Source organism: Ornithorhynchus anatinus, chromosome 8, assembly GCF_004115215.2.
Source record: "Ornithorhynchus anatinus isolate Pmale09 chromosome 8, mOrnAna1.pri.v4, whole genome shotgun sequence".
In the NCBI taxonomy this organism is placed as follows: domain Eukaryota; kingdom Metazoa; phylum Chordata; class Mammalia; order Monotremata; family Ornithorhynchidae; genus Ornithorhynchus; species Ornithorhynchus anatinus.
In genome coordinates, this window is record NC_041735.1 from 12844436 (window position 1) to 12854500 (window position 10065).

The window sequence follows — 10065 nt, forward strand, 5'->3', positions numbered from 1 at the left end:
AAACCATTCCTTCCCTCCTTCCCTCCAGCTCACCTGAGCTCCCAACAGTAGGGCAGGGCAGATGAACCTGGAGGACTCTTCCCAAGCCTTCCCCTTTCAGTTTCTGAACAATGAAAATGCCTTTCCATTGGCTTCAGTGTGGAAACCAAGCACCCAAATCGGGGGTGGAATATAATGCAGATTAGGTGAGTCAAGCTGATCTGTGCACTTACAACCTTGACCTATCAGTTACTCCTCACTCCACTCATTCACAGAAATTTTGTGCAGTCCCCTCTTCTGCCGCTTCTTGGCAAATAGAAATTATTTGGGAGACTTTATGCCACCTAAATGATTTGTAATTAGAGAAATAAGGACTTTCTTTGGTTTGGTGGTGCACCATTGGCAAGCCCAGAGAAATGACCACTTTACCTCAAGTATGTCCCGAGGACCCTGGGAGCTGCTGAAATTTGTCGTTCCATCCAGTGGGCCCTTCAGGCACGTGATCCATCCGGTAGCATCCCGACCTCAGCCCTCGCAGAGGGGCCTTTCACCAGATTAGGTTTGCCAGCTGGGCCTGAGCGATCCTTTCTGCTGCCGCCCACTCCCAGCTCACCTTCCCATGGGTAGGGCTGAAGTTCAAAGTTCAAAACTCAACTCATGTAAGACTTCAGCATGCAAATGTCCAAAAAGCCCAAATCTTTAGAGACATATGAGGGGGTATTGATGGTTAGTAGTTTTAAACTATTTGGCACTCTGGAGGAAGACGAGAGTTTTCCCAGTACATTAATGCAAGACAACCAAGCTATGTAATAATGACAAAATCATTTAAGCCGAATAACTGGCAAGAATTATTTTCCCAAGAAATTTTTACAAGACTGTTCACTACTCTCCTGTCCCTGGAAACTTTCACAATGGGGCTAATCAATTAATCAATCAAGTTCCCTAGCTGTTTTTTACTGCCCAGTTGGCTTACAAATGTAAAGCTAATTTGGAACCCAGATTTGGTTTTTGGAAAATTTCTCCTGTTAATTTTGGAGCTATCACGACTCCCTGGAATATCATAGCACCTTCCTTCCAAAATTGGTAATTATATTCTGAACAAAACGCTGTATTTTCCAAATATCTAACTATAAATCAACCTTCTGATTTCCCTCCTCTTAGTAAATCTACTAGTCTACCCTCCCAAGGAAATTCAAATTTTAAAGAATTAGAAGTTTCTTTCCACCTCGTTAGAGAAAATCATTCAATAGGAATTTAGGACATATCCACTCTTTCAACCTCCCTCATTCCCCCTTTATCTGGAGAATCAGTACTAATTATACATGATTTTGCTTTTTTTTCCTTAAGTACGAATTACATTCATTCATTCAATTGTATTTATTAAGCACTTACTGTGTGCAAAGACCTGAACTGAGCACTTGGGAAAGTACAATACAACAATAAACAGTGACATTCCCTGCCCTCAGTGAGTCAGAGTCTGGGGTGCGCGGGGGCGATCTGAGGTTGCCTTTAAGGTACTTCTAGTTTAAACTCATGACTAGCTTTAGAAATTGTTAAATAATTAAATTTCGACATTTTTTCCAAACTCTCAAGTCAAAATCAAGTCATTTTGTCAGCTTGGTGAAAAATGAATTTCAGAGTGGTCGAATTAAATATATTTAATATGTTATGCCTTCACTTTATCAATGTGTGCCTGCTTAACGTTCACTGAGGGATTGTTCATTGAATTGCTGCAATCCATAAGGAACATTCTTAGTTGGGAGGTACATGAATGTTAGATCAGATGTTTAAATTACTTATTGTCCACAGATGTCTGCCAAAAAGCAAATATACATATGTTTAGTAGGTATGTTCAATCTTGGATGTGGCTATAATCAACATTGAAAGTGTCTGATGACATCCAAACAGATGTTAAGCACTGCAACTCCTTATGAAACAACCAACAACAGGCACACATTAAAAACATGGCTTATCTGTTGCATTTATGTATAGGACATCACCTTAAAGATGCCCGAGGAAACGTGGAGGAAACATCGACCAAAGTTGCTCAACATCAACCCACCCAGAGAACACACTCAATATGGGGGGAAGGAGGATCACGCATGTATCCAAATTTGAAGATGACACTAATGAAGGTGAGATTTTATTCATGGGGAAAGATGTGACTCAAAAACCAAAGCACAGCCAGATCATCCCTTTCCACAATACAGCAGTTAAAACTGCCCTTTATTATACTGGTGTCCATTATCTGTGACACCTACTCTTGGATTTCATTATGTCTTTTGCTATTGCAATCTTCTTGAGGATGGCTTCGAAAACCCCATCCCTTAATTGCCAGATACCAGGTTGGTTGGTATGCTCCTGTTGTCTCCTGTGACTCCACAGTTTAAATGGGTCATTTGAGGTTGGACCCGCTTCATTCCCCAAAGTAGAAGGCGTATTAAGGAGGGTCAGTATTCTCATCTTCCCTCATCAAACATGGTTCCGTATCTTGTCAGAATATTAGGATGACCAGGCTTTTAAATGCATGTGGGTTTTTTTTGGGGGGGGTCAGGATCATAACATGAGGCAAGTTGTAAGTGAGGCTTTGCTTGCTTTTGTGGCATTACAGTTCCTTGATTTATGAGTTATTCTTATCAAATCAGAAAGAGTAGTGTTGCCTTTCCTTGTGACCTCACATCCTGAGCCTATTCTGATCTTTTCTCTATGCATGGAACTTCCTTCCCTCTCACCCACCAAACCAAGCGTCTCCCCACCTTCAAGCCCTCCTAAAAAGCCACTTCCCGCAAGAGGCATTGTCTGACATTGATCTTCACCTTCCTGGACACTTCACTCTCTTCAATCCCCTTCACTTCACCCCATCAGCCCTTTAGCAAGTAGTATTCTTACAATTATTGGTCTATTTCTTTAATTTTTATTATGTGCATCTATGCTCTTACTCTTTCTCAGTATTGTTCATATGGTCATTTGTATCCCCCTTTCTTCCCCATAGATTGTAACAGGAGCCAGGTCTTATACTTCTATTTTATGTAGTCAGTCTGTAAATTCTGATGATGAGTAATGGTACTCACTCATGGAATTGGGCCAAGCACTTGGGGAGAAGTTAAGTGACTTGCCTAAGGTCACCGGGTAGACCAGTGATAGTTGGAGATAGAACCCAGGTCTCCTGCCTACCAGTGCCTTGCTCTTTCTACAAGACATACTATCGCTGAGGATCATGATGTCAGAAGCTGTAATGTGCAACAAAGGTTGACATCTCCTAAATATTTTGTGCATCAAAAATCTAGCATGAGAATGAAGTACAAAGATAAGTTTTTTCCTCTGTATTTTCTGCTGCCCCAAATTGGTGTCAAGGGCCATTCCCAAGGTGAGTTAACATCCTTTAGATGACTTTCCTGCCATTCCCTTCAACCCCCAACTCCTACCACTTCCTTCCTTGAAACCAGTTAACCATTTGCATTCAAAGAATGCCTGTGCATTGTATGCCAACATACCTTGCAGTCCATGTTTTTTTTCCAGCCTGGCCAGCGTGTTCACCTCTACATGCCTATCAAGAAACAGCTATGTGTTTTGCATCAGCACTGAACTGGGTCAAAGTTTAGCTAATCAACAAGTTGTGCAAGTGCTTGGTGCAGCAGTCTAGAGGCTAGAAAACTGCTTGTATTCATTAATGGACTGTCTGTTAAATGATTACCTCTTTAGGGGATTATTGTCGTAAATTGTTGGCGAATATGACTGTCCATGGCAGTGTTCCAAAAGATACTGTAGTGACGTCAGAACCAAGCCTCCCAGAGCCTGGAAGGGCCAGAAGGGGAAGGGGATCGGCTTTCCCACCTAGGGAGAGTATTTAAGGTTGGAGGGTGTGAATCCAGACACCACTGTTCCGAAGGGAACAATCTCGGCAGCTGGGAGAAACCATAAAGAAACTTCTGCTCTCACAAGGAGAAAAGGTAAGAAGAGGTGTTTTGGAGTTTGTTTTTTCTTTCTCACGCTCTGTGTGTTTAGAAAAATGAGATCAGAACACACCCTTTTCAATCCTTCCGGGAAGGTTTTGCTTGCTCACCCGTACCCTGTTTTGATTTCAGATAGCCCTTAACATTTCCACCCAGCTACAAGCCCCCCTTCCTTCTGCCATGCCTCCTCAGCTGCACACTGGCCTGAACTGCACTGCTGACGTCGTCCAGGGAAGCATGGATGGCTTGCCTCCATCAGTGAGGGACTTCGTTGAGAGCAGTGCTCAGCTGTGCCAACCTGACAAGATCCATATCTGTGATGGCTCCGAGGAAGAGAATGAGAAAATCCTTGACTGTATGCTGGAACAGGGCATGATCAAGAAACTCAAAAAATATGACAACTGGTAAGTGAAAAATCTAGTGCTGAGAAGACGTTTGAAGGTTTGGCAGCCTAACGAGCCATTTGCTTAATAATCACTGCTGCCTTTGGAGACTTAGAAAAATTTAAACCAAGAGTTTTTAATAATAAATGATATCTGTTTGATAGAGGCACTTTGAAAAAGAAATGATTAATGGTATTTTTTGATATAATTAGATATTTCATGCAGTATAGTGAATCTTAGGGCTCTTGCGTGGATGTTGTTCAGGAAATTACCTGCAATAATGAGCAACACACTTTCACACAGTGTGAAAGTGTACTCTGTAACTAACTATATATATATAGGACCCTGTGCATAAATATGTTTTTTATGTCTTCATCTTGTTTTGCAATATCATCTCATAAATTCTTGTATTTTACTAGCTGGTTGGCTCTCACTGATCCCAGAGACGTGGCCAGGATCGAAAGCAAAACCGTAATTATCACCCAGGAACAAAGAGACACAGTACCGATTCCCAAAGTAGGAATTAGCCAGCTGGGCTGCTGGATGTCTGAAGAAGATTTTGAGAAAGCTTTTAATGCTAGGTTTCCAGGATGTATGAAAGGTGAGTGAGAAAAGCAAACAGAAAAAAATTGGCATTCGTAGTTTCTCACACGTTAAGTAAACTTTTTGCTGAAGGTATAACTGTTTCAGAGCAATCAAGATGTCTTTAAACCAATAAATCCCAATTTTACTTAAAATGGAAACTGCAATTTGGATAGGTATATATAAACGCAATATGCGTAAAACCGAAGTACATTTTTATGATGGCTATTTAGTTTCATCTTAAAATGGAGTCATTGTAAAGCATTTTCCCACATCAGAAGGGGTTCTAAATAGTGGGAAAAGAAAGTCCTAAGAGGGAAAGTGACAAAGTGAGAAACATTGCTTCCCTAGCCATTTAATCCCGGCTCTTCCAAGGGAAGCTCCTAAGCCTGCTCTAGTGTCCCTGGATTTGGTCTCACCTTCTCTGCGTCATTTATCTCCTACAGGTAGAACGATGTACGTTATTCCCTTCAGCATGGGACCCATTGGCTCTCCTCTGTCTAAGATTGGCATCGAGCTATCCGATTCACCCTATGTGGTGGCCAGCATGCGGATCATGACCAGAATGGGAACTCCGGTCCTGGAAGCTCTGGGCAGCGGCGAGTTTGTAAAATGCCTTCACTCCGTTGGGTGTCCTTTACCCTTAAAAAGTAAGAGATCCTAAAGTCACTTGAACTCACCCTATGCTCATGCTAACACGAAACACAGGCATTTGTACTCAAGGGCTTTTGTTGTCGTTCCCCCCCAACTCTTTTTTTGGTAGAACCTCTGGTCAATAACTGGCCCTGTAATCCAGATATGACTCTCATCGCTCATATCCCTGATCGTAGAGAGATTATTTCATTCGGAAGTGGATATGGCGGGAACTCTCTCCTGGGAAAGAAGTGCTTTGCACTCAGGATAGCGAGTAGAATTGCCAAGGAAGAAGGCTGGCTTGCTGAGCACATGCTGGTAAGGAGAGATAAGATCCTGAATAAGTGTTTTAAAGACTATAGGAATCCTCTGTAACTCTTAGAAATTGGATACAGATTAAAATGTTGGAAACTACAAAATCAGGATGATTATTATGAGGTCTGAATGTGTCGACCCAGTGCTCATGTAAAGTTACAGAGAAGCAAAGACTTTTCTACTGAGCAATTTGATTCTTGTTAAAATAGCTACTGAGCATATTTTAAGGGTCCCAGCAATTATGTAGAGGACTCTTCTAACTGAATATTCTGACAAGTTTCTTCATGTTTAAGTATTTTTTAAAAAGTATATTCAGCTAGAGGTATGGCCATCACACCTAAATTTAAATACTAAACTTTGACTTGTAGAAATGCTGATGGGGAGAAGGGGTGCCTCCCATGGAAAGGCCCCATTTCAATCAAGGATTTGATTTTCCAACAGATTTTGGGTATCACAAACCCTGAGGGTCAGAAAAAGTACTTTGCAGCAGCTTTTCCCAGTGCTTGTGGAAAGACCAACTTGGCTATGATGAACCCAACCCTGCCAGGGTGGAAAATTGAGTGTGTTGGCGATGATATTGCCTGGATGAAATTTGATGAACATGGTAACTATTTTAGGATGCAAATGTTGATGTTTATGGGTCATGGTTGAAACAGGGAAGCAGGTTGGCTTAGTGGAAAGAACATGGGCCTGGGAGTCAGAGCTCCTGGGTTCTATTCCTGGCTCCACCGCTTATCAGTTGTGTGACCTTGGGCAAGTCACTTCTCTTCTGTGTGCCTCAGTTCCTTCATCTGCAAAAGGGGGATTCAATACCTATTCTCCCTCCTGCTTACTCTGGTCCCTATGTGGAACCTCATTATCCCGTATCTACCCCAGCACATAGTACAGTGCTCGGAGAATAGTAAGCGCTTAATAAATACTAATGTTAGTACTACTCTTAACATTTTAGCTTCAACACACTTTAAAAATGATTTTTTGCTGTAAGTACTTCCCTTACTTTATAAATCTAAATTGCAATCCATATGTTTCTGATTTATTAACACTTAGTTCTTCAAATGATTGTGATGTGGGAATTGTCTGAGAATAAAGTTTCATAGATTTGTCTAACGTTTCACCCCAGAGATTAAACAAACACAGATTCCAGACAGTTAGGGCCTGATATCAATTACAGAATCCACAAAACTCAAGATCCTCTCCCGTTTAACTTAGAGTATTGATTTAAAAATAGGAAGCCCACATAGTCGAATTGTTGATATTCACCTCTAGTCTGTTGCTTTCACATTTCAGGCAATTTAAGAGCTATCAATCCAGAAAATGGATTTTTTGGAGTTGCTCCTGGGACCTCAGTGAAAACAAATCCCAATGCAATTAAGACTATTCAGAAGAACACTGTCTTTACTAACGTAGCAGAAACGAGTGATGGAGGCATTTACTGGGAAGGCATCGATGAGCCTCTAGGACCTGGTGTTACTCTGACTTCCTGGAAAAACAAAGAGTGGACACCAGAGGATGGTAAATAAAGCTTTTTAGAGATGAAAATGATCTTTTCCTCTTGCAACAGAATTCAACATCTCACTCATGAACTAATTTTATTCACACAGGGGAACCTTGCGCTCATGCAAATTCTCGATTCTGCACACCAGCCAGCCAATGCCCAATTATTGACCCAGCCTGGGAGTCCCCAGAAGGAGTGGCCATTGAAGGTATCATCTTTGGAGGCCGCAGACCAACTGGTGAGAATCGAATTCCTCACCTTGAGAAATGGAAAGGATTGTTTTTATTTAGCCGTGAAACCCGCTGAGTCCTGAGGGGACTAATTTCCTAAATTCTAAAATTCCAGGATTATGTTACCAAGAGAGAAACAACTCTCTCCCTGAAGAGAACTACTCTCAGAAAGCCTGTTCTCCTAATCTCGATTGAAAGTAGATGTTCAAAACATTTCTTCAGGGTTCCACTTTCATGGTAGACTTTGCCAGCAACTCCCCAATAATCCCCCATGATAATAATCACAATTGCTAGTTTATTTTATACAGCTCAAGATTTTAGTAAGAAAAGAGCGAAAAACAGTAAGTGAAGTCACATAGGGTAATCAATCCGTGGAATTTATTTAGCACTTACTGTGTGCAGAGCACTGTCCCACGTGCATGGGTGAGTAAAAGACTGAAGAGAGTTGGTAGACTGGGCATATGGTCCCCGCACACAGTGAGCATTCTAGTCTAGAGCAATAGGGCAGTACTTGGTAGTTGCACTTAAGTCAAAGTTCCAAAGCCTTAACGTATGTTGGCATTTCCTTCTGAAGGTGTACCTCTGGTGTATGAATCTTTGAACTGGCAGCATGGAGTGTTTATTGGGGCAGCGATGAGATCTGAAGCCACAGCAGCAGCTGAGCACCAAGGTAAATTCAAATCTAACTTGAAAGGTTGGTTTACCGGAAATAATCATGGACAAGGCCCAATGACAACTTTTCCTACTGAAGAATAATAGTAAAAATACTGTGTTTACACACAGTGCAAAGCACTTTGGAATCAATGGTGGAATTACGCTACTTATGATCTCAGTTCCAAGCCCAGCTTCCCAATTAAGTTCATTAGCATTCCTTGTAAGCATGCCAAATTCACTCCAAAATATTGGAATTTGTCACGAATGCGAGGTGATGTTCAAGATGACAACGCCCAAGCTGGCCTATCCCCAACTGATGGAAGTTGTTAGAAGGTGCATTTCTAACCCTGTAGTTCTATGGCGTATTGGACTGGCTAGACTATTGATCTGACCCAGTATGGCACTTATGTTCTTAGTGCTGTTGTTATTGCAAAGTAATGTACTTTGCATATGAAATCTCTGTTTCTGTTTGTTCAACAGGCAAAATTATTATGCACGATCCTTTTGCCATGAGGCCTTTCTTTGGCTACAACTTTGGTAAATACCTTGCCCACTGGCTCAGCATGGCCCACCGCCCAGCAGCTAAGCTGCCTAAGATCTTCCATGTCAACTGGTTCCGGAAAGACAAGGAAGGGAAATTCCTGTGGCCTGGGTTTGGTGAGAACTCCCGTGTGCTGGAATGGATGTTCAATCGAATTAATGGGGAAAACTGTGCCAAAGTCACTGCCATTGGCTATATTCCTTCTGACAATGCTTTAAACCTGAAGGGCCTGAAGGACGTGAACATGACAGAACTCTTCAGCATCTCCAAGGAATTCTGGGAGAAGGAGGTGGAGGATATTCAGAAATATCTTGATGAGCAAGTCAATGCTGACCTCCCTTATGAAATTGAAAGAGAAATCCATGCATTGAAGCAAAGAATAAGCCAGTTGTAATCCAAAGATTTTAAGAAAATGATGAGTTTTCTATCCATGAGCAACATAAACGATCTAATGAAGAGGTGGATTTTATGGAATCGTCACTGCCAGTAGCACAGTAATGAATGCAGTGATAAGCAGATAGTAACGGAAACAAATGATTTAATTTTTCCGATAAGAGGCCTAGCGTTCAGAAAGTTAACTTGCTAGATTGGGAGAAGAAATCTAAAACAAATCTCCAGTATTTGATGTAAGACAAACTTATTATTTTATTGAACATAAAGACACTCAGACATTTGCCTTTTTTAAGCTGAGCTATATTAGAACAATAGCTACCGAATTCAGAGAGGAAAATACATGAGATGTATATTTATATGTTTATATATATTGTTACTTAAAATGTATTTAATGTCCATTGAAAATTCTCGGGAAAGATTACCTGTTAGTCTTTACTAGAAGGAATGTCACTCTTACTAATGTGTTTTTAAATTATTTTTATACACCATCTATTCCTCATTTGATATAATTTTCAATTGTTTTGCATGATGTCATGTTTGGTAAAACTATTCAATAAACTTTTGTAGAAAACATTTTTAATCTCCCCATTCTTATCCTCTGTATGATCAAAATAAAATTAATCATATTGACAGGTTGGAAAGGGATTACACTTAAATTCCACATTATCTGAAGCAAATTCCCAGTAAAGATAGAAGTATAGCTGGCACATCTTTCCAATCTAAGAATGAAGGGAAGAGAGGAAATGGATATTGGAGAGGGAAAGTGTTCAAGAATATGTCTAAAAGAAGCTCTGGGGAAAGTTTTTGGTTTTAAAAAAATAAATAGACCAGCAATAATGCCAATGATGGTGTTTATTAAGCACTCACTCTGTGTCCAGTGCTAGAGTAGAAACAAGATAATCAGATC

General features: G+C 40.8%; 1 protein-coding gene across 1 annotated transcript; it reads left to right on the forward strand.

Annotated features, from left to right (window-relative positions):
* The first annotated feature begins 3826 nt into the window (after positions 1-3826).
* On the forward strand, positions 3827-9731 carry PCK1 (phosphoenolpyruvate carboxykinase 1). The gene is made up of 10 exons (XM_001510236.4): positions 3827-3929; positions 4065-4336; positions 4735-4916; positions 5344-5547; positions 5661-5848; positions 6287-6449; positions 7133-7357; positions 7447-7578; positions 8145-8240; positions 8705-9731. The coding sequence occupies exons 2-10, from the start codon at positions 4113-4115 to the stop codon at positions 9157-9159; spliced, it is 1869 nt and encodes a 622-aa protein (XP_001510286.1). The 5' UTR covers positions 3827-3929; positions 4065-4112; the 3' UTR covers positions 9160-9731.
* The last annotated feature ends 334 nt before the right edge of the window (positions 9732-10065 follow it).

Bases quoted from the DNA above. Each gene is read 5' to 3' on its own strand.
- PCK1 (XM_001510236.4), top strand. From the start codon at position 4,113: ATGCCTCCTCAGCTGCACACTGGCCTGAACTGCACTGCTGACGTCGTC. The intron at 4,337-4,734 runs GTAAGTGAAAAA...GTATTTTACTAG, and splicing joins CTCAAAAAATATGACAACTG to CTGGTTGGCTCTCACTGATC. The intron at 7,579-8,144 runs GTGAGAATCGAA...TTCCTTCTGAAG, and splicing joins TGGAGGCCGCAGACCAACTG to GTGTACCTCTGGTGTATGAA.